The following is a 24486-nucleotide window of genomic DNA, read 5'->3' on the forward strand; positions in this document are numbered from 1 at the left end:
TCATTTATTACTTTGGGTTTCTTTCTGAGCCATATCAGCGCTGAAGACAAAATAATGTTTTAACATGATAGCTTAGACAGCCACTGTTTACAGTCAATTTCTCACCTCTTAACTCCCTCTCCAGGTGCAAACCACTACCATGTGCATCTCGGTTAGTCTGAGTGGGTCTGTTGTGTTGGGCTGCCTCTTTGCTCCAAAGGTCCACATCATCCTTTTCCAGCCTCAGAAGAATGTCTGCACCCTCAGAGTGGCAACTACTCGCTTCAGCGTCACCACCGGCCCAGGTTCCAGTTTCTCCCAGGGTAACACCTGATGCAAAACATTATTCTAGATTGAATTCACTGACAAAAACATTCACAAGTTACTCACTGCATAAATTAAATGTAGAGTTACCTCTCTATATTCAAAAGATTTCTATCATTTCTGATACAGCAAGATCATACTTCAACATTCATGCATTGTTTAGATTAGGTAAACCTCCCTGTGCTTTTAGAAGTGAAGTATCACACTGAAAAGAAATTGAACTGTCTTGTGGCCTATGTAGCATTCTGTTGTTTGAGCAATCAGCAATAACACTTTTTGTCTGTTTTGTAGCCTCAGCCTCCAATGTTGTTCCAACGGTGTGTAACGGACGAGAGGTGGTGGACTCCACAACATCCTCCTTGTGAAGATGAGTTCCTTTGCCAAGCATTGTAAACAGAGTTATATAATCATTAGTCATGAACCAGGTGTCTCAGATATTAAAGAGGTCACACAGACGATCGTCCTGACTATGTTGTCCTCAAAGTGCTGTGATTACAATGTCCCAATTATTTTATTTTGTTCTTTGGCTCGTAGCGATTTTAAATGAGATGCCGAACAATTCTTATATAGCCCTTGTTTTTATTGAAGATTCTACTTGCAACAATGGAGTAAATTATAGTAAATCTGTTAAATGTAATATATACAAGATGTTTTTAATGTAGATTTCGGTGAACCAGTTTGTGCTCTCTTGTAATTTATGTAAATAAAATGTGTTTTCTATTAATACTAAGCTGACTTTTAGTCTATTTTTTTTACTCTATAAGATGAATGTTGTCAAGAACAGTGGCCTACATTTGAAAATGTTTTAAAGCCATGGATATCTGAGCCTATCAATTTTAACACTAAGACAAGTTCATTGTAGTCTTAGCCCGCACAGATCTTTTAAACATCCTTAGACAATGTTCCTATGTACAGCATTACACTCTGCTACAAACTGCATTAGCATCATGCAAAATTCAGTGAGTACAAACAGTGCATTTCACACTCATGGTGAAGAGCAGTATCTTGCACAAAATGTGGTTTAGGCTGTATGGTATATAACTATCAACCCTGTCAATTGGACACCTTGCTCGATCACCTGAGCCCAAAGTTATTACTTCTAAAGCAGAAGTGCTCCCAGGTTCCTCCATCTCATAAGATATATGCCACTGCTAATGCAAATTGAACCTTGACTTGGCTTAAAACATGAGCTGTCTGGTATTTATCAGCTTGAATCTACACCATCTGCCGAGACCAAACACTCTCCCCATGAATATAACCAGCACAAATATCATCATCTGCTAATAGGAGATTCACCAAAGCTGTCCTCTGAATACACACAGCAGCCTGTACCCATGTGAATACCAACAGAGCCAAGCAATGCATGTGATTAAACACTGCCATCTTGTGTTCAAAATTTTTAAATCCAGGCAACGCTTAGGTTTTCTGTAAAGTACTTCTAGATGTAGTGGGTCCTTTATTATTTTATGGTATTGGTACAGTGACCACAATCAAACCATCCCCCTTAATAAAGGGATATAGCATAGTCAAACAGTTTTTTTTTTGCTGCTGCACTAGGACTTCTTTGTGAACATAGAGACGGGAGGGAGCTCCACTGAATGAAGCAGTTTATCAATATAGACACGATAATTAGTTAGGCATAGATATATACAGGTGAATTTCATTTTAAGCAGAGATTGTCTATAGAAAAATCTTAAGGAAAGCTTTAAACAAACAAACAAACTAATATAACAAAACAAACAAACAGACAACAACAGACAACAACAAACAACAACACCCAAGGGCAACCAAAAATTACAAAGCTGTTAAAAAAATTTCAGATTTGTCTGAGATTTTTTTTCCCCTCAAGTTAGGCAGGAATAATCTAAGGGAAAGGTATTGGTATAGAAAAAAATCTTTACACCCGTTTCAAAGTTAGTATGTGGTTATGTTTCTGAGAGGCAGATGATGTAAGATAGAGCTGTGGAGCTCCTCAAACCCTTCTTGTTTTGGTGAAAAATCAATCTTACTGAGTGACTGCAAAGCTAGAAATGTTGATTGTCAACAACTATTATTAATTTATGTATTTATTTATTTATCTATTTATTCATTTATTTTTTAACTTATACAAGTATTTTATACTTACTTATATACTTTCACTGCTTCATATGTTTCCCCTCAGTATACCAAAATATTGGACATAATCCCAATTCTTAATTGCTGCTGTGCTGTCAGTATGGTTACTGTTTACTTTCTTGACCTCCATTTATTGTAATGTTTTCAAACGACATATTACTAGAACCACTTTTATTTTGAAATCATGAACTATACATAGAAATGTAGCTACCGTATGCTCAACTTTTATGACTTTTTGTCTAAATTTACTTATGGTTAGTTTTTGTTTTCTTTAGAGTGGAAAAAAATATATATCTTGCCAGTTTTGCATTGTTTGAGAGGCTATTGAAAGGAGTTGGATCTATGGCTGTCAAAATAAAAGGATCTATCAGATTAAATCCCGTCATCATGATAAATTTCATTTAACGTTTTAACACAATTAACTCATCTGTTGCACAGATTGACTCAAAATCCCTGAATGCAGCTGGCAAAGCATTTAGGGCAGTTTGTCAAAGCAGATGTGAGTTAAATAATGATAATAATAATAATAATAATAATATCAACAGTGAGGCAGAATAATCGACCAACATAAAGTACTTTAGCAAATGCGTTGCCCAGTTTGTGACCACCCTCATGGGTCGTGGGGCCTCTGCAAATCTTCCTCGACCAAACTTAGACAATCTGGACTACTACATACTCCAAACCCATTAACCACGTTGAGGACAAAGTTTTTACAAAGGTTGTACACATTGCCTCTCAGGACACATTGTGCAAAACTCCATCAAGAAGCATCAACGTTTTTTTTTTTTTTTTTAATAAACACGAACTATCAACTAAAATATTTCCTTCTTTATTGGGTCTCTTTGCTCACACAAACTCAGGAAACTTGATGAGATCGAAAAAATATTGTTTGAAACCACTATTTAAGACAAAATTAATTGTAGTATCTATAGACTTCAAGGGAAGCGTTAATCATGATTAATCATGTACATTTTTACTAGGTGGAACATAAACGTTAGCATTACCATCAGCAAGCTAGGTGGCGGTGTAGCTGCCAGTTCACAGACTCCTCCCCAGCAGCAACATGAGAAAGGGAAAATAGATAATACAGTTAAGCTCCGCCTCTTCCTCTGACTGTAAAGTGACTGAAAACTTCCCGAAAATCAGCTGCCTTCACTCAGCCTGGTGACAGCTTCTTCTGCAGCGAGGCGACCCTCAGCGTGTGTCTGTGTCCGCCAGTGTGCCTCTCCACCAGACCGATTAACTACACTACAGTTAAAGGTAAGTGTCGTGCAAGGGCAGTACAGGATCTCTTCCGCGTAAAGGAGGGTGGAGGCTCTGATCGGCCATGATTCAAAACATGACATAAACTGTTCTAACATAATGGTAAATAGCTATTTGTTATGGATATGGATAACTGGTAATAACACAGTAAGTACGAGCATGGGGACTTAATCCCTCACTGTTGATACACAGCCTGAGAGAGAGCGAAAGCTGGTCTTTGTGCAGGCATGTCTGAGCTTGTCCAGGCATCATGCCCAGTTCACAACATGGCATTTCTCTGCGCAGGGCTCCCACTCAGGACCATGCCACCCAAGAGAAAAGCTGCCACTGCTGCAAAGGCAGGAGGAAAGAAGGCTAAAGAAGAAACACCAAAACCCAAGGATGCCTTCACCACTGCAAAAGAGGCACTTCTGGCTGCAGGATCACAGGCAAAAGGCAAAAGGAAAGTGGATTCACACTGCCAACTGTCAGCTACTGGAGAGGTAAGACAGATTTGACTTACACCCACAGGTAGCACAAAGGACAAGAGGAAGAATAAAAAACGAATTATTTGAAAACTGTGCACACTTGTCTTCTCAACCTTCAGGTATACGAGGATTACGACTGCATGCTCAACCAGACAAATATTGGACACAATAACAATAAGTTTTATGTCATCCAAGTTGTTCAGTCAGGAAAAAGTTACTATTCATGGAACCGGTGGGGTAGGGTGGTAAGTGTTAGTTGTGTTACATATTTAACATTTTAATATTCCTATGCACTGTAATAGCAAACAAAGTGAGCTGACCTTGGTTTGTAAATCTCTGATCTGAATTCAGGGGGAAGTTGGCCAGAGCAAACTCAACAGCTTTAGTAAGCCTGAGGATGCTGTGAAGGACTTTGAGAAAAAGTTCAAGGATAAGACAAAGAACAACTGGAGTGATCGGTCTAATTTTGTGTCTCACGCTGGGAAGTACACTCTGATAGAAGTGGATGGAGAGGAGGATGCCGAGGTCAAGGTAACATCACCGAGCAAACACTCAAATTGGAAATGTAGATGCATTATCCTGTAGAACCTGCTAACAAAGCAAAGAAATTCTTTTAAATATTTGCAAATCGGTCTTTAAAGTTTGTGAGTGAGCTGTCACCCTCTGTATTTTTTTCCTGTTGCAGGTTGACAGTGTAGATGGAAAGACAATAAAAGTCACCAAAACAGTCCAGCCCTGCACGCTGGACTCTGCTACAGGGAGCCTCATTGAGCTTATTTTCAGCAATGACATGTTCAAGGAGGCGATGGAATGCATGAACTTAGGTGGGTGTGTCTCAGTTTACCAGCTCTTCAATGCAAACTAGTTGACAAGGTTTGCCTAGAGTTCACTGTGCTTAAATACCTGTTGTGTAACTTACCAGATACCTGCTTTGAACAGGATGCCATACGAGTTTAGCAACTTTGTAGGAAGAAGGGCACCACTTTACCACATTAAAACTATGACAAAAGTACAAATAATCATCTAGATTTACAAAATAGCCATACTGCTACATGAAATGTGACCCTAATACTGACAGAAAGATAAACTAAACTGAGAAAACTTTTAAATGCATAAGATATCGGCGATTGATCATGCATTACAGAATTGTGTTACCAGTGTTTAATTATACAGTGTATGGTTACCAGTTGTTAAGGTAATACACTTTTTAAGTTAAAGGGCAACTCCGTTTTTTTGACACCTGGACCTTATTTATAGGTGTGTGCATGCTCATATACTCACTCAGACAAACATCGTGCAGCTCGGAGTCCTTCAGAAGTTATTTAGATCCAACCGATTTTAGTCACACTTAGCAGGGGCCACGGCAAGGGAGCTTCAGCGCGGGACATAATCTCTGCAAAATTGCTCATTTCGGCTATATTTTTTCGTCCATCGCCAGAAAAAAAGCAAGTCTCACCAAATCACAACCAAACTTCAGTTTCCCAAACCATTTAAAGTGAAAAACTCACAACATGTTCTGTTAGAAGCAAAACAAAATCAAAGTTACACACAAAAAATAAAAAAAGTAAATTAAAAAAGGTATCATATGTTCAATCTCCTTTTCTGGTTTTCTCACAAAAAAAAAACTAATACAAAGATGAGCACGTTTTGTAAGTGTTATGATCTGTATATTGACTAAGTGTTATAGCTTCAATTTCCTCTGTGTGGTTGGCTGTTTAATCATTCATCAATAAATGAAGTATATATATTATATATATATATTACATATTACATATTATTGCTACTCTATTAGGTCATAATAAGAGCATTGCGTCTTACTCAGACCTGGTGTAGACCTCACGGTTCTGTCTGCTTTCCCTGAAACATTATCTTTTGTAATTAATCTAACAACAAACAGAGTGTGGAGTAAAGATCAAAGTGGACAGACTGCTTAAAGTAAATGATTGATGTTTGCATTAAACAAAGGGTGAAGTCCGCAGTAGCACTTGTCTTAGCATTTTCATCTGGAGGTTGTCAAAGGGAGGTTAGGCCAGCTTAGGTGAGTCAAATTCAAGCTTAAGTTGCTTTGGAGCGTCAGGTTTCAGGTCGTTGAGGGCTCTTTGACTGTAGTTTTAGTCTTTCTTGGATACGACAGTAGATGTCATCTGATGCTGGTCACACCCTCTATTAAATTGCCAAGTGAAACCAGACGGGGGATCCAGCCTAGTTCAATCAGCCAATTTGGAAACAGCTGTGACTCTGTCAGGTATATATCTGCACAGACTCTGTTTGAGCGCCAGCGAAAGCTTCAACCCACATAATGTGAAGACCATATTGGATAGAGACCTGCAAGTCTACCTGCGAGTCCACTGAGCAAGAACGCCAGCTGGCTGCTTCTGTCTGCTTCTGTCTGCTTTCCTTGTCTGTTTTAAACAGTCTAACTTCATATTCCCTACACAAATCCCTGCCATCATGGGAAACAGAAAAAAATGCATCATTCACAGGGAAAGAAATCCACAAAATCTCTGCCCTTCAGAAATGTTGTTCAAGTCCACCCCCTGTTACTTTTGGCCTGAGGAACTGTCCGCAGTCAATAAAACTGAACTCATCAGTTCAATGAGGAATCTCAATCTCTCAGATATTCAGGTCCAAGCCCTGACTGAGACATGATTCTTCTCAAAAAACACAGCAACATCAGCTGCTCTCTCTGTATCTACTACATTCTGTCATACACCTTGCTCTGCTAGACGAGGAGGAGGTACAACGTGCTTGTTCCAGACAGTTGGACTTTCACCAAACTCTGTCCACTGAGCAACAGCACAGCACTCAAATACCATGCTTTAAAAACTGCTGCACCATTTGGTAGCATAAATTCTGTTTGTGTACCGCCCACCAGTGGGTGATTTGGATAGCTTTGTCCCAGAATTCAACATGTTATCCCTAATAATGGCACACCACTAATTGTCATCAATTGACATTATCTTACAAAATGCATAAAATTAAAAAAAATTAGTAATATTTGAAATTAAAGTGTTGCAATCCATGATCAACAAATTACATGCTCGAGATTCATTCTTATAGACACGTGTACAAGTGTTCTCTAGCTGATGTCGTTGGTACTGCAGCTAGACATCTCATTTTTTAATTGCTTATTTAGCAGCAAATATATTTTTATGTTTGACATCCAGGCTTCAGACTCATCACTCTTCGTGAATAAGTTTACATAGCGACATTGAGGAGTGATGATCAAAAAGTAATAAACACAATCCCCCCCGGAGCCTGCAGGTGGTTGCTGAGGTGGCAGTGGGGGCAAAAGAACATGCAGTAATACAAACACAGGGCAGCAGAGGCATTGACACGCAGAGAGAGAGATGGGAGAATCTTAAATAGATCGACAAATGGAGAGGCAGAAGATGTGATTGGAAGATGGTTACGACCATACACTGTAAAAAAGATGGACGTCCACTTCCTCGACTTGAAGTGAAGTTTCCACAAAAACTGCTCCCCCTGGTGGTCGGCTGCAGTATAGGTTAAAAAAATCCAGCTTTTCAGCCATTCCAGATTGGCTGTGGTCAAACTTACAAAATTTAATACATCTCTTAGAAATGTTTCTCACGTCCAATTGTTGTGGTGATTTGAAGATATCATTTGGCTGTCTTGTATTCAAGTCCTCTTTTTTTCTGAAAAGATTTGTTTACATTTGTTATGCGAGGTTAAAAATGAGGTTTTACTAACGTTTAACGATGATTGACAGCTGCCGGTCTTGTGTATTTTTTGGGGTAAAATATGTCTGGAGGTAGAGTCAAGAAGTGATGAGACTCTTGAAAGAAAAAAAAATATATATTATTTTACCCAGCTCCACTCAGATTCTCCCAGATTCCCTCATCGTCTCTAACCCAGACTCTGGCTGCAAACTGCTACAATGGCAGCACCTGTGAGGGCGGTATTTTGGCTTCAAAACCCTACAATGATAAATGGCAGATCCACGCTGTCCACTCTGTATACAGTCTATGGTTATGACAAGTGGGAGATGTGATATGTGCATAGCAGTGCAGCTTGAGTGGTCTCCCTGAACTAGCTCACAGGCTTGCTCCATTTGTGACTGTGTGTATGTGTTTGTGTAACACAGACATAAAGAAGATGCCTCTGGGTAAACTCAGTAAGGTGCAGATTGCAAAGGGCTTTGATGTCTTGGAGGAGATCGAAGCAGCAATGAACCGAAAAGCCAAAAGTGGACTTCTGGAAGAACTTTCTTCAAAGTTCTACACCATAATCCCTCACAACTTTGGCCGCAACAGACCTCCGACCATCAATGACAAAGAAATTGTGGAGCAGAAGAAAGAGATGCTGATGGTGATTTTTTTTTTTTTTAAATTAATTTTAACACGTTGTATTTGTTTGTATTCTCCCTGCTCTTAAATTATTCTCCTTTGATGTGCTGTTTAAAGGTCCTGGCTGACATTGAGCTTGCCCAGACTCTGAAAACAGAGACTGAGAAGGCACAGGAAGAAATGGTTGAAACAGTTCCTCACCCTCTGGACCAGGACTACAACTCTCTCAAATGTGTGCTCACTCTGTTGGACAAGAACACAGAAACATTCAAGGTACAGATATGAGTCTTCTTTCATTCATGTGAACGCTAATAAAAAAGTTCAGACATGCTTTTAAAACTGATTTTACTTTTACAGGTCATAGAAAAATATCTCAAGGCGACTTCAGAGAATGGCTATTACAAACCAAAAATTATCAATGTCTGGGAAGTTGATAGAGAGAAAGAGGTAAGTTCTTCAGTTTCAGTAAATGTGATGCTTTAGATTTAAGTCCTGTGATCTAATACATACGCTGCATATTGCAGGGACAACGATTTCGGGAACATGACAGTCTTGAGAACAGGCGCCTGCTGTGGCATGGCACAAACATTGCAGTGGTGGCTGCTATTCTGAAGAGTGGGCTGAGGATAATGCCTCATTCAGGAGGCCGTGTCGGTCGGGGTATCTATTTCGCTTCTGAAAACAGCAAGTCAGCAGGCTACGGTAAGATGGTTTGAAAATGAAGGAACGAGATAAAATTAACATTGATTTCAATTATTTTAATAAACTGTGCTTTGCTTTTTGTATTTTTAGTGCGCTGCAGTAAAAACACAGGGGTGATGTTTCTGAATGAGGTAGCCCTGGGCAAAGAGCATACCATCACCAGAGACAACTCCTCTCTGAAAAAGGCTCCGTCTGGCAGTGACAGTGTTGTGGCTCGTGGATCAGTGGAGCCAGGTGCTTCTACCATTTTATTATTACATCAAGTTAAAGGCTATTTGTACTAGAGGTTTAATAACTAATTACCTAAATTTTGTATTGTACCCCAAATCCCAAAATAAACGTCTTCTTTTTTTTTTGTTTTACATTTCCTTTAAGTCTTATTTTTTTAACATTTAGTTTCCTTTATTTTATTTGTTTTATTTGCAGGTTAATGCCTAATTTTAAAAGTTTCAGTTTCAGTTTATTTTTATACTCTTTTTCCATTTCCTTCTTCTATTTAGTTTATTGTTTTTTGTTTTTTTCCCCTTCCTTTTTTTATTTTTTATTTATTTACATTTTTTCATTCTATCTCTGTACATTGCATTGTTTTCTTTCTTTCATTCTTTCTTTCTTTCACTTAAACATTAAAATGTTTGCCCCTTCTTCTGTATTATTCCTTAAGTAGTTGTCTGGCATTTGCCATACTTTTAGTGTTTTTCCGTGTTGTTCCATTTATATGTTATCAAATGAAGCACCTTAAAAAACAATATCTTGCACCTTGTATTTGATAAAATTGTTAACTCGTGTTATGTTTTTAGATCCATCCAAGGACATCTTCATCACCCTGGAGGGCAAAAGTGTTGCAGTGCCTCAGGGTAAGCCTATACAGCAGCCCCAGTTCTCAGACAGCTACTTCAGTAACAGTGAATATCTCATCTATAAAGAGAGCCAGTGTCGCATGCGCTTCCTGCTGGAGCTCCAAATGCACTGAATCACCTAGAGGAGAAAAATCAGGTCCTCCGAAGGAAAAACGATCCTATTCTGACTATATACTGTGCTTCCTTTAAAGCTTGGCTATCTCTTAATAACATGGTTGTTGTCTTCATAACAATATTACGCTGGTGTATCCACATTAATGCACTTATAACATACTTTTATGTGCCTTATATTTTAAACATGAAAACTTAGCTGCTGCCTACAGACCACTTTATTCATCACACACACACAAATATTCAATTTTTCTTTGCGTCTTTTCTTCTGACTTGATTGTTTATATTTCTAAAAGGCTTCTAGTTAATTGTACTTTTTAAATTCTTACTTCACTTTTTGCACCTTATGCTTTATTTTGCATCTTTGTTTTGGTTTGAGATGAGCCTCTTAATTATTGAACTTTTTAATTCAAATGGTAACACTGATATAAACATGACCGTTACGACCAAGATGCGACATGAAGAATTTACTACACACCTGTGCTTAATATTGCTATATGGCAGAGCAGAGATGAAACAGACTCTATGCATTGATATCTTCACAGTAAGAGAAAAAAAATGTGCAATTTTTGTTTGATCCACTGAAGAAATACCTGATGAAGCTTTGAACCCTAAGAAACTCTGAGAGTGCTTCAGCACTGCAGAGTAATGAATCATGATTGTCATAAAGAGCCTGCCCAGCAGGTCCATATTTAGCTACATGTATAAATGTCACCATGTGGTGTCAGTAATGAGTGACTTCCTTTAAAATGTAACAACCTCTGCATTTTTTGCACTAAGATAATACTTGAATCAATGATGAGTAAATAAAGTGCCCCTTCAACTTGTTCCAGTGTTTTTTTTTTGTTATGAAGGTATCAAAACTCTTCATGTAATTTTTTTGTGCTGACCATTAAATGCTGTTCAACAATCGGCAAAGGAAAATCGAATATATTTTATGTCAGGTGAACTTTGAGAAAATAGAGTCTTAAAAGTATGTAACAAGAGATGTTTACAATGCTCAGAGATTTTAAAACTGCTAGCAGCTTACTGAATTCAGTTGACTGAGTGACAATGTTTTTTTGGGAATTCATCTTCTGTTCCTCTGGAGTAACTCCCTAGGATTTTTTCTTTCCTTTTTCCTACAAAATTCTCCAAAGACAAACAAACAGTCAACATAAAATCAGACTTTTTTGTTTTGATATTTTGGAAGTCTGAAATAATTGCCAGCGTATAGGTCTGACAAAGGGCTTGACAGCATTCTGCAGACATAGCCTTTCCTCTGTTCAAGACCGCAGGATAAGAACTTTGTCAGATAACACTGCTTACGAATGTACATCAAACATTTAGCAAAGTGATAACACTTCGTCCCCAGGCTAACGCACCAAAAATAATACAACTAGGATGTTCCATGGAGAGCTCTAGACAATGTAGCGAAAGAACTCAAAAATATTAAAGTGTACACATAATTTGTATCTGCTGTCAGTTAAACACTTACGAGTTAAATACTAACTCGTAACTCAAACATCAAGTTTTAATTTGAAGCTGTTCATCAGTAACATATGAAATTACTTTTTGGTAAACAGATGAAAGATGCATGTGTCTGGGCATTGTTTAAACAGCATGCATATTAATTATAAGATTGTAGGAAACTCTTGGCAGAGTTTGACATAGGGGGAAACTGGAGATTGTTGTCACATGGGTAAGTTGTCACATTGAAGTTATCTTCGTCACCAAGGGGCGCAACTAGAAAGGAAAATACCAGTTTTTTTTCCTACTTATGGTCAGGTGTCATGACTGGTCTGAGAAGAGAGTGGCACATTGTGAGCTTAGGTGGACATCACTTAACCATTGTGAACAACCCAAAGTAAAAAATATCAACTTGATATATTTAAAAATAACCCTCTTTCAGATAAAATACTGACAGTTACACATTTAGACTTGTAAGAGGAGAGGTTAAGACATCCTGTTGTAGCCTAGTCATTGAGCTGTTGTAAGCTAACTTTAAGCTAGAGCTACCTTTAGTAGGGATGTACCGATATTACATTTTCACTTCTGATACGATACCGATACTGCAGCATTGAGTATTGGCCGATACCGATATTAATCCGATACAATATCAGAATTAAACATGCATACTTTTATTACTTATTTTGTAGTATGTCTGTCATCTTAGAAAAGGCTTGATTAAGTGATATTATTCAAACAAAGAACAGTAATCAGCAACAGTGGGTATGAGGAAAATCGGACCCATTTGTTATTAACCAATGGGTAACAGAAATTTTAACATTAAACATTAAAAATACTAGTAATTGAATAAAATAAAGAATAAATTAGAAGACCCAGAAAATAACCTAACTAAATCAAATAAAAACAGCTGGAGCGGAGTCTGGAATGGACTGTTTATATCAGAGATTTTAGATGCATTCCGATACGATACCGATCTTTGTTTTTTTGCTGATATCGGACCGATATCCGATATCAATATTGGACTGGGACATCTCTAACCTTTAGCAAACATGGTAGTTTGGGGCGACAGTTCTCAGTCATTTGGCGGTTAGTTGCCACAGGTGACAACTAGAAAACAACTGAAAAAATATGGTTGAAATTGCATTTACATTAAAACAGAGGGTCTGCTTATCAGCAATTGACTTCATTTTTACCGAAAAAAAAGTAGTTCAAAGGAGAGGAGAAAGAGAGAAAACATGGTCAGGAATTGTAAAAGGAAAAACACAACATGGCCATGCTAAGTGATGTTGAGGGCAGCGAGGCAGGTGATGCTAGCTCATAAATCAATCAGGAGTACTGTGAAGGACTTTAATGTCGGCTACTGTACCTCACCTCATCACTAAGACAATCACCCCAGCCGAAACAGAGTCAGACAGGTGTCCCAAGTGCAGTGGTTGGGTACAAACTGCCAGGGCAGATTTTTAGCCCAGCCTTGCCAGCATTTTATACTAGCCTCGCCACAGCTTGTGCCTTTATCAAGGACAATGTCAAGTTTTTTTTGACAATCTGGAGAAAGAGTCAGGATTAGCTTTTAAGTTTGATCAGTGGTCGAATTCAATAATTTTTTTGAAGCTAAATGATAAACCTTGAATTCAATGTTCAGTCAGTAAAAAAACAACAACAACTGTATTTTGTACTTAATTTATTAGTTGCAAAATCTAGTGTGATGTGTTATCCCAAACAGTGAGACAACTTACCCGATGAGCATGTCACATGTTCACACCCTCTGTTAGATCACCTATAACTCTGCACTGATACAAGATATGGAAACGACACAAATGCAAATTACACACATGAAACTTTGGTCTTTCATCTGGTACACATTTGTTTTTAATTTGATTTACTGATTCCAAGAAATACATGAGAGTGTGAAAAGTGTGACAACAAGCCCCGGTCTCCCCCACTGATAAATAGAGTGTATGTAATAAGACTGTGACTGCGCTTGATTTACATCACACCTCAAACTTATCTTTGTCAGAGGAGCACTTGAGTTCTTAGGTTTTGTTACAGTTGTGTCTTGTTCCTTTACAAAGACTTCATGCATAATAACACATAGCAGACTGCTTCAGAGTAAACACAGGATTCCCTGTGAAACTGGTGGAACTTGGGACCCAGGGAAGACTGAGCCCTAGATGTGGGACAGTGGAGTGTGTGTCCATTTGAAAGCATAAAAAAAACACACAATACAATGTGTGACTGTCACTGCCATACACAGCACAGGACAGGAATAAGAGTGTTACTGGAAGGGTGATGAAAAAGAGAGGAAGCATCACATCTAACCATCATCATGGACTCAAATATTTGACGAAAGGTAAACATGTGTGGCATCACTGGATCCTCTCTGAGAGGGATCAGAGAATTCTGGAGAAAACTGGGCTGGATGACTGGATACCAGTTTCATAAGGACTGGGATTTTACTATTCTGAAGAAAAAACACTGAAACTTCTTTGGTTTGAGTATAAATGAACACTGGTGGAATTTTCAGCTGTAGCTTTGTCAAGTGAAACACCCAGCTTACCAGTTTGCTTTGACTGCAACACAAACAGACTGGATCATGGGTAAGTTTTTTTCTGTTTCTCCATGATCTGTTTTTCTTTTAATTGAAGATGATTAAAATTTCTTCACAGGTTACTTTTCATAGCCAAACAATAAGATAATCATTCATTAACATTCAGTGACATTTTTTTAACTGATTTTTCTCATAAAGTGCGAATAAATATATGTTTCTGTTTATACCTTTTAATTTAAAGATGTATCATCAAATTTGGCATAGGCCCCATTTGCCAGATAAATACGTGTTTCTAACAAAAATTAGACCTCAGTGGCTGACAAAACATCCATCAAGAAAGGTACCATATACTTGTTCACTTTATTTGAAGATTAATTTATATATATATATATATATATATATATATATATATATATATATATATATATATATATATATATATATATATATATATATATATATATATATGAAAAAAAAAATAGATGAACACATAATTTTTTTAAAGCAACCTAAGAAAAGTTGTTTTGCTCAGCTAGAGAAAATGTTGCTTTTTTTCTCTCAGGCCTTTTGAAGCAACATCTGATCAGCAAAGGGAGATTTTTACTGATTTTACAAAAACAAGGCAAGATAACAGAATTTTTTTTTTACACACACAAGTATGTGAGCCTGTGTTGCATAGCTCTCGTTTGATAAATTACAAGAAGAGGTGTTAGAAGAGGGCATAGCTGACTGTACATTCAACAACAACAACAAAAAAAGTAATGAACAACTCCACTTAACTTTCTTTTTTTCATAATAGGGCATCCAGGAGAAATCTCTGAGAAGAAAAATAGGAGCACTTTGAAAGGATAATGGCTGACAAGACTGGTCCCATGATAGCCTCCGTGCCAAACCACTCATTGACAAATCACACCACCACCCCATGGGAGCCCGATCCTACGGTTCCTGCCAATGTGGGTATTGTCACCAGCTCCCAGTCCCAGATCAAAGACCTAGTGGGGTTGTTCTGCATGGTTACCCTTAACTTAATTGCTCTGCTGGCTAACGCAGGTGTGATGGTGGCTATTGCTCGTGCCCCTCACCTGAAGAGGTTTGCTTTTGTGTGCCACCTTTGTTCTGTGGACCTGCTGTGTGCAATCCTTCTCATGCCTTTGGGGATCATTTCCAGCTCAGCATTCTTTGGCAGTGTGGTTTTTACCGTCCTGGAGTGTCAGGTTTACATCTTCCTCAATGTGTTCCTCATCTGTCTGTCCATTCTGACCATCACAGCCATCAGCGTGGAGCGCTACTTCTACATTGTACACCCCATGCGTTATGAGGTGAAGATGACCATCAACCTCGCCATTGGAGTCATGCTCCTTATCTGGGTGAAGTCACTCATCCTGGCTCTGGTCACATTGTTTGGTTGGCCAGCTTATGGACCTCAGAGCTCTATAGCCGCAGCACATTGCTCTCTCCACGCGAGCCACAGTCGTCTGAGAGGTGTGTTTGCTGTGCTCTTCAGTGTGGTCTGTTTCTTAGTCCCTGCTGTGGTTATCTTTACTGTTTACTGTGCTGTGTACAAGGTGGCTCGTTCAGCAGCTATGCAGCAAGTCCCTGCTGTGCCAACATGGGCTAATGCGAGTCCAGCAAAGAATCGTTCTGACTCCATAAACAGCCAGACCACCATGATCACCACCACTCGTACTCTCCCTCAAAGATTATCTCCAGAACGGGCTTTCAGTGGAGGCAAGGCAGCCCTGACTTTGGTTTTCATTGTGGGTCAGTTCTTGGTTTGTTGGCTGCCCTACTTCACCTTCCACTTGCAAATGTCTCTAACTGGCTCCATGCACAGCCCCGGGGACTTAGAGGAGGCGGTCACCTGGTTGGCCTACTCCTCCTTTGCAGTTAACCCCTTCTTCTATGGCATGTTGAACAGGCAGATCCGAGAAGAGCTAGTGAAGTTCAGACGCTGCTGCTTGACTCAACCAGCAGAGTTGGGAACATCCAGCCACGAGGGTTCCCTTCAAGAGAACTTCCTCCAGTTCATCCATAGAACGACCAGTACAGCTGAGACCACATCAAACTCTGTCAACTCACGTCCTAAAAGCACAACAGACAATGGGGTGAAGATCCCTGGACAAATACCAGAGGATAACACCTAGATTTGAGCAAACATTTCACACAGCATTGCTAACATAAGGATCATGGCAGTTTAATACATTTACAGGCCATTTCTTCTGTTTGGTAGGTTCCTGGGAACGCTGTTTCTACATCCTATTTGTATGGTCCTTACTTGAAGAATTTATCTCTTTTGGGCCATTATTGATAGTAAAACAGCAAAAGGTCTGCATGTGTGTTAGTGTTTATATGGTTCTGGTTCAAAATAGTTTACAGTGATAAGCATGAATAAGTAAAACAGTCAATATTTTTGCAGCAGCTTCAGGGAACAAACCAGGCCAGAGGCTGAGTTTAGGCCTATTATTGTGTCTGATGCGCAAAATAAAAAAAAAAAAAAAACTTTAATCCAAAAATATACCTTTTACTTTTTGTTAATGAAAATGATGACAAACTTAAAAAATGATATTCGACTGTGATTTAAAGAAAAAAACAGTCAATCAAAAAAAAAAAAAAAGGCCATCCAGCTTCTTCACCCTCTCCCATCTGCACCAAACAAAAGGTAACAAGCAACTTAAAATATCCTTTCAATATCTCTGCCCCTATCATTATAGGCAACCATTCACCAGTGAACATGTTCCCAAAATTAAGCTATATCTAAAACAAACAACAAAATACTTCCACAAATAATATAAAAACAATGCCACTTCCAAACCCTGAAAAATATAGAAAAACTGTGAACTAATTCATTTATGGCGTCTACAACTTTTTATCACAAGTTTGTAACATAACCTGTATGTCAACAGAAACTGCCAGACAGTGGATTCTGAGTGTGAAATTGCACACTTCATTAGCAACAGCCATCTTAGTTAACAAAATTGGGATGCTCAAACCCATCCTATACTAGTTAAAGCTTGTTTAAAGCTTGTTTAAAGCTTGTATGAAACCAAAATGTCTGCTTCTGATGTGTCACCTGTCTGTATTTGACGTCCAGTGTGGTAAACTCTGTCACAACAGCAGATTCAGTAAGTAGTACATCAGATGCAGCCATCATAGTTGATAACGAATTTCAAGCATATTGGTGGAAGCTAAACTTGATGAAAACATCTATTTGCAAGAACAAAATTATTAATAAAAACAAGCAAATAGGACTTACAGTCTTTTTTTTTATTTTAATGAAATGCTTGCCTTCTATAGTCTGTTTTTAAGGGAGGCTGCTGATGGAGCTTGCTAAAGAGTTAACCATCTTTTCTTTTCTACTTGCACTTCTCTAACCAAGGGCTGCACATTGGCGCAGTGGTTAGCACAGAGTCCACACAGCAAGACCGTAGTGCTCTCCAGGTCCTATGCCTTCAATCCAAAAAATGTTCATTAGATTCAATGATCACATCAAATGATGTTAGTGTGTCTGGTTGTTTGGCTGTATGACAGTCCTGTGATAGGCTGGGAATCTGCCCAGGGTGCACTGTGCCTCTCGCCAAATAATTGCTGGAATAGGCTCTCCCTCAGTGGGCATGGGATTTGGGATTTGATGAAGATCGACAGATGTTCTGATTTATGTTGGCTACATATGCTCATAACAAGTAAGTTACCAGTGAGTCCAACTTAAGTTTTGCCCTGCTGGGATACTTACCTGTGCACCATACATAAAGTGACATTTTAAAAAGACAGACCTGAGATAATGAAACATTTCACTAAAACACTTCTTGAGTGCTTAGTGTCTTGTATTATCAAGTTCAGATAAGCTGTCTAATTAAAGATCAAGGTGCTTTGTACAGTATTGTAACAGATTATTTGACATTGTCATACTATAAATGTCTCCATGTAAATACATTCATTTCTGATTATAACTGACTTGATTTTAATTATCTTTGTCGAATAAATTTAATTTGTGTACAAATGTGAAAAACTGGGCTGTAACTTGACAAAACTAAGCTTAAGATTAGATGAACATGCAAATGTTTTATCCTATTTCAGAATAAACAAATTGTCATAGTTTGTTTCACTGTATCATTTTTCATGCAAGTATTGAAAGTAAATGTTGTCAGACAATTATCTTCCAATAACACCCACAGCTACTCACTAAATGATCCCCAGAGCACCATGATGGATCTCAGCACTGTGAGACACTTTAATGGATCTGAGGTACCACACCTCTGAGGTCCTGTTCGCAGCAGGTAATATAAAAGGCTAGACATTCATTTGCAATTGTCCATGACGTGATAAAAATCCAGTAACCTGTGACTCACACAGCAGCAGGGACCCTCAGACTGAGTGTGTGCTCTAGCTTCAGATCTCAATTGGAGTCTATTAATTGTGTCATGCTTGCTTTTCACATAGAGACTTCTTACACAGGCTTAAAGTTCAGCTAAAAGCTATTTACCATGTGAATAGAGGCTGATTATGAAGCAGCTCTGGTCTCTGATTATATAAATCACTGTATGTAAAAAAGGACAGGCTGTATTGAACAACATCCAGGAGAGTGGGGATGTTTAATCTACAATGGTAATCATCACTGGGTATTGATAACGGTCTGGGAGCAGGGACAAAGTGCCATTTTATGGCTCCAGCTGTTTGTATTAGTCTTTCACAAACAGAGGAATAGAGGAATACCCAAGAATAGTACGTCAAAAGCAAATAATGGCAAACACCATTTCCCTGTTTATCTTTCACTAATTGGGTTAAACAGCACTCTTACATAACTGTGGCTGTGTGCTTAAAACTGCGTTAGCTGTCCAAGCAGCATGAAAAGGGTACACTGGTAAAACAATCATGCTGTGAGGTTTCTCCTTCTATCCCCACTCGTTTTACTGATGTAAAAATAAACTAAAGAGGAGATTACATATACTTTTGTGACCTGTCTAGGCTTTTAAATTACTTTTACATTACATCCAGACATTTAGAGGAACATTTTATAAGCTTGAGTTTATTTTAATTAAAACAGATGGGAAAGAAAAGCACTTTTTGAAAAATTATCATTTCAGCACTAGACTCTGCCTGCTTCTTTCCCAGTTGTCTCCTTTTCACAGACTGAGGTCCTACATTTAATTGTACTTGTTTAACGCAGAAGTGTAAATTATACACTGTATGGTTTAAGGAAGACTGCATGAGCAAAGATCACTGGCTGATCCGGCTATCTTCAACATGTTTCTGTGGCATTTTTTTTTTTTTTTTTTTAAAAGATCTTTAATTGTTTTATCTCAAAAAATCTCACAGTCTGCAAAACAGGGGGCTCTTACTGAGCAGTCAGAAGATGTCAATATACTCAACTTGGATGAACAGATGAGGAAACACTGATAAGACTTGGAGATGTCAATATGCTTGCTTTGAAGTCTCTTGTGATTTGCAAGAAACAAACAAACAAAAAAAAAAAACCCAGTCACACAGTTGTGGAGTTTATCCTCACAGCAAATACTATGTGTATTCATGTGTATCAAGTTTTAGGATATAAGAAAATGAAGAATATTCCTCTTAGTAGTCAGGTCACACGGGTGGGCAATCTTGTGAAAAAAGTAGGGATAATCAAAACAGCCTCAGAAGTGGACCTGTGACCTACGACATTCGTAATGGATGTCTGAAATATTTACTGCCTCAAACTTTCCAACCATGAATTGTGACTCTGTCATATTTATTTATAAATGCTTATGATTTGGTCATAGTTATATATCAGTGCCAGGGTGCAGTATTCTTGACAAATAAAACATTTGACATTTTATCATCGAGGTTGATAATGTAGATTTTGTATTTCATCAAATTCCCAGTGCAAACAAAACACAGGGTTGCTGACATTTGTATTCTTCTGTAAGTTTTCAGTTACATATCTGTCAGATGTCACATCATTTGTGTTTGTTTGCAGAGAAACTGAAGACCTCTAACGTACTACACAACCCAACATCAGGGGCTTGTGATTACCATAGTAACAACCCCCCCCAACACACACACACACACACACACACACACACACACACACACACACACACACACACACACACACACACACACACACACACACACGAGTTAATCATCAGCTCATCAGACCCTGCCTCTCGTCTACCACCACTGCAGCACTAATGGAAACACACAAGATGTGTGTGCACAAGCTGCAGCTGTTATTCCAAGCAGCACTGAGAAAACAAACAGTTTGAACGCAGAGGCAGAGTATTAATCTGATTAAACAATCCTGTTAAGTAATGTTATCAGAGGAGATATTCCAGAAACTAACTACAACCTGCAGCCAACAGAGTGCGCTGTGCACCAGTACTTTCCTCCCCCTTCCTTGTGTGAGGATAAACCAACATGAGAATTTCCAGGAATTTTCAACAAGCAGTGAGGTACATGTTGACTGCCAGATGTCCAGTCATGCTTCTCCCTGAATGTGAATGACGTTTCAATCAGACATTGAACTCAGATTGCTGCCTGTTTGTGGAATGTCTGTGATCAGTGTAAATAAACAACATGTTAACAAGCACAAAGTAAACCCAAGTCATATCAAATCAGCTGTGTGTGTGGTCTCATCTAAAGGTTGGCCTGGAGGATTGGATGAGGACCAGTTTTATTTTACAAAACATGTAAGAAAGTAAAAGATGCAGTGGAATGAATGCTCTGAGTCATCTTGTTTGTGCAGTACTAACACATTCTGAGTGAAAAAGGTGTTGAAAGTGGAGCATGTGTACAAAGGTGAGTGAAACAGACAAGTACCAAGAGTTCTCCCACCCCAAGTTGATCTCAGAACTCAACACTCACTCATTTCCTCATTTAATAATCACATGACCTTTAAAGGAACTGCTTGTGCTGACTGAAGATGATCACCAGGCTGGGCCGTCCCCCTTACTCAGCAATGAGTTCAGCCATTTGGCTTGATATTTTGGGTTTCATTCTCTTTCTCTGCTCTTGTAACAGTTTCAACGATTCTAATTGCAGCAGGCTGCAAGCTTTTAAAACCCCAGAGTAGATGATCTATCTGCTCGGAGCCATGCAGCATAAAAACCAAGCTGGCTGGAGAGTAGAGGGAGCATCTAACCAATCAAGAGCCAGATGCTGAACTGAGAAGTTGGTGGAGCGCAAAAAAAGTTATCAGTTGCAGAATTACATTAAACAGGTGGCAAGAAATAAAGCTTTAAATGAAAGTTAAGGGTGTTTCGTTTTCTGCTTACTGTGTAACAACTTTTCAAAGAAACTGTACATACACAGTGGAGGAGCCCTCTTTTCCTCACCTGCCTCCCTATATCTCCCACAACCCAGTAATAAAGATGGAATCATCCTCTTTCAAGCTCCTAAATGAAGCAAAGCTGAGTGACTGTTGTTGCACAATCATAAAGGGAAGAATATCTCTGCAGGAAGCACATGTATGCTACAAGATGGCAGTGAGGCTAGGTGACTCAGAGACTGTGTTTTGATTGTTGAAATAAAGCCATTGCAATACAGGGAGATATTTCCACTTTAAATAAACAGACAAAAGGCCTGCAGCTCTTCACACAATGACGGATTTAAAAAGAGGCAAAGGTTTGATCACCAGACTCCCAGAATGTTCAAAACTGAAAGCTGACTGGATTGTTAAAAGGTGTGGAGTGTGCATAGACTACACACTGGTGTTATGTGTAATGCCACTCTTGACAGTAACACGGCAGAGTGAATAAAACAGAGCGCTGGCTACAGTCGGTTTTTGTAGTCTGGGCAGGGAGTGTCAGTGGAGAGAAGTCCAAGCTCAGCCGGATGATCAGACGGACAGCTTTTTGGCAAAAAGCATGGACTGCATTGAAGTCAGTTCTTAATAGACCCATGCTTTTAGCTCCTACAGAGCCAAATAATGACTGCTCAACAATTCAAGCAGGAAGCAGAGGTCAATTTTGTATAATTAGCAATATCCAATGGACATTTCTCATGCAGGTCCAAATGAGACTTCCCTTGGAGTGTGTCAAATGGAAAGTGTCGCCAAACGCCGGCCTTTAAAAGCCAATAACGCATTCCTCAACATGGAGCAAGGTGGTCAGAGCTCCACTATGTTCCACCTGGGTGTGAGCGACAGCAGTGGGCCTTCCTCCCTCTACACCCTGCACACCCTCCATGTTTCCAGTGACATTACTGCAGACACTGACAAGCAGAGACAAAGCTCAACTTTGAGGAGGAAAAAGATTAAGGAAGGAACAATGGAGTTCAAAGTGGATATGCAATCTGAAGATCCGAGTTATACCCATGGTAACACAAGCCAGGTTCTGATTCAAGACAGGGATCCCAGAGGAATCAACAAGAATCTAAAGGTATCGAAGCTGCACTGTTGGGGGCATACAGCAATCTGAGCTGCACACGCTTTATATGCTTCACCTCTCCTGTCTTCAGTAAGCACAGGGCTGATATAGGGAGATGACTCATGACCATAAAAGAAAAGCACATGTTGAATCGTTGAATTTATCTGTTTCAACCTTCTTGTTTCATATAGATGTTCACTTCAGCTGATTTTTGATTTTTCTTTTGTTCTTATGCTATAAAATATAAGGCTGGCTTCATGTGGCAAAAACCAATATATAGCAAAATACTGACCTCAAGTGGACGAGCTTACACACACAGCTCTTTTTTTGCCTCTCTCTGTAGAATGATGTGAATATATTAGTTGATCGTGTAAAAAGATATTTACAGTTTAATTATGTGCATCCTGCACAGTCTTCATTCCTTCCAAGAATACTTATTCAAGCTCTCTGTGTTCTGTCATACATTATATGTCAAAGAACTGTCCTGGCATTCATTTTCAGTGTGTGTGTGTGTGTGTGTGTGTGTGTGTGTGTGTGTGTGTGTGTGTGTGTGTGTGTGTGTGTGTTCGTGGGTATTGAGGTCACGTTTGAGGATGTGATTGCAGAGCCTCCCTCTGTGCGGAGCTTTGATAAAGTGTGGCTGTGGAGTCACGCCCTGTTTGAGGTGGCCAGGCTGTGGTGCTACCGCTTCATCTCCCTCCTGCTGGCAGTGCCGCTCTCACTGGCTGCAGGGCTCTTGCTCGCTGTGCTCAGCTGTCTCCACATTTGGTAGGATGTTTTTTACTCTGCGTCCAACCGAGAAAAACTGCCAAATGATTTTGAGAGAAGGTCTTTTTTTGTGTTACTGACAGTATCTTGCTATGTTCACCTCCCGTTTCTTTCCAGGTTGATCATGCCCTGCGTTCAGCTTCTTCTCATCAATATGCACTGGGTCAGGACCGTGTGGAGCAGCATACTGAACATTCTCATCAGTCCCTACTTTAGCAGTATTGGACAGTGCTGCAGCCGAATTACCATCCATCTGGCAAGACATGAAGACAGATAGAAAAACCCACTGTGTGAAATTGTTGATTTTAGCATAAGCATAGCATATTTGCACCAAAAATATCATTCATTTTTGAATGTGAGAAATAAAGTCAAAACAATCTCACACACAACTACAGAGGAGGAGTACTTGACCTGCAAGTAAATTGCAACAGTACTCGGGTATAAACTGGAATTATTAAAATTCTGCACATGAAAAAATCCCCCTAAAAATGTGTTCACATGTCGCCATTAAATATCAGCAAACTGAATGATACCAAACTTATGAAGTTTAATAAATTTGCTTTTTTACTTTGATTTTCTATGTAGGTCTTGTTTCCTTTAGAAAGCAGGGTGACACAATGGAAATGTTTTGAACTCAAGTGAAACAACCAAATCTTGCAGTAATGAAAGTTCTTACCAGGAGCCACAGATTAAATAGCCAGAGGTGAGTCTAAGTCACTCATGTGCAAGTCTCAAGTCATTACCCTCAAGTCTCAAGCAAGTCTCAAGTCACTGCAATAAAAAGCAAGTCAAGTCATTGCTCAGGTCAAGTAAGTCACATGTCAAGTCATACAAAAGTCTGATGATCTACCACAGTCTCCTGTTTAAATTAGTGAAGAGCTTGATAGTTTGATATGTTTATACTACACATTGAAATCAAACATTTAAAAAGCTGATGATGATTTTTGTGCATGTGTTTTCTATCAAGACCTTTAGCAAGGCCTACATTTCAAGACTTTTGGAAACTTTCAGAAAAAACCCTTGACAAAAGATTTGATAATCAGAAAAATAATGTAACTTGTGTAATTATTGAAGAAGCGGCGTCTGCCATCTTAAAAATCAACACCTGGGTGTTTGGTGTCCTGCTGTCAGCCTGTTCATCAAAAACTGTACAGTATTTGATATAACATCACATGCATATCTTAAACTCAATGTTGGTTAAATAAGCTATGTTAGCATTCATGTTTGCAAATGTTACCTTTGTAGTTCACG

General features: G+C 38.9%; 4 protein-coding genes across 4 annotated transcripts in view; all 4 read left to right on the plus strand.

Annotated features, from left to right (window-relative positions):
* Positions 1–1033, plus strand: part of grm2a (glutamate receptor, metabotropic 2a) — a 36291-nt gene extending 35258 nt beyond the window's left edge. The window contains exons 5-6 of the mRNA XM_074670926.1: positions 125–302; positions 595–1033. Coding sequence (XP_074527027.1) covers positions 125–302; positions 595–668 — 252 coding nt within the window. The 3' untranslated portion in view covers positions 669–1033. The remainder of the gene's footprint in view (positions 1–124; positions 303–594) is intronic.
* A 2454-nt stretch (positions 1034–3487) lies between these two features.
* parp3 (poly (ADP-ribose) polymerase family, member 3) lies at positions 3488–10949 on the plus strand. The gene is made up of 11 exons (XM_074672111.1): positions 3488–3678; positions 3967–4163; positions 4268–4393; positions 4500–4679; positions 4834–4972; positions 8257–8480; positions 8576–8731; positions 8816–8905; positions 8983–9160; positions 9251–9394; positions 9958–10949. The coding sequence occupies exons 2-11, from the start codon at positions 3984–3986 to the stop codon at positions 10128–10130; spliced, it is 1590 nt and encodes a 529-aa protein (XP_074528212.1). The 5' UTR covers positions 3488–3678; positions 3967–3983; the 3' UTR covers positions 10131–10949.
* Positions 10950–13776: 2827 nt separating this feature from the next.
* Positions 13777–18163, plus strand: gpr61l (G protein-coupled receptor 61-like). The gene is made up of 2 exons (XM_074675044.1): positions 13777–14174; positions 14925–18163. Exon 2 carries the CDS (start codon positions 14977–14979, stop codon positions 16267–16269), a length of 1293 nt encoding a protein of 430 aa, XP_074531145.1. The 5' UTR covers positions 13777–14174; positions 14925–14976; the 3' UTR covers positions 16270–18163.
* Positions 18164–22344: 4181 nt separating this feature from the next.
* Positions 22345–23710, plus strand: LOC141797580 (caveolin-2-like). Its single transcript, XM_074679094.1, has 3 exons — positions 22345–22479; positions 23048–23235; positions 23353–23710. The coding sequence occupies exons 1-3, from the start codon at positions 22369–22371 to the stop codon at positions 23510–23512; spliced, it is 459 nt and encodes a 152-aa protein (XP_074535195.1). The 5' UTR covers positions 22345–22368; the 3' UTR covers positions 23513–23710.
* The last annotated feature ends 776 nt before the right edge of the window (positions 23711–24486 follow it).

Source organism: Halichoeres trimaculatus, unplaced genomic scaffold, assembly GCF_033239565.1.
Source record: "Halichoeres trimaculatus isolate MK-OKI-2021-1 unplaced genomic scaffold, fHalTri1.1 fHalTri1_scaffold_1, whole genome shotgun sequence".
NCBI classification, from domain to species: Eukaryota; Metazoa; Chordata; class Actinopteri; order Labriformes; family Labridae; genus Halichoeres; species Halichoeres trimaculatus.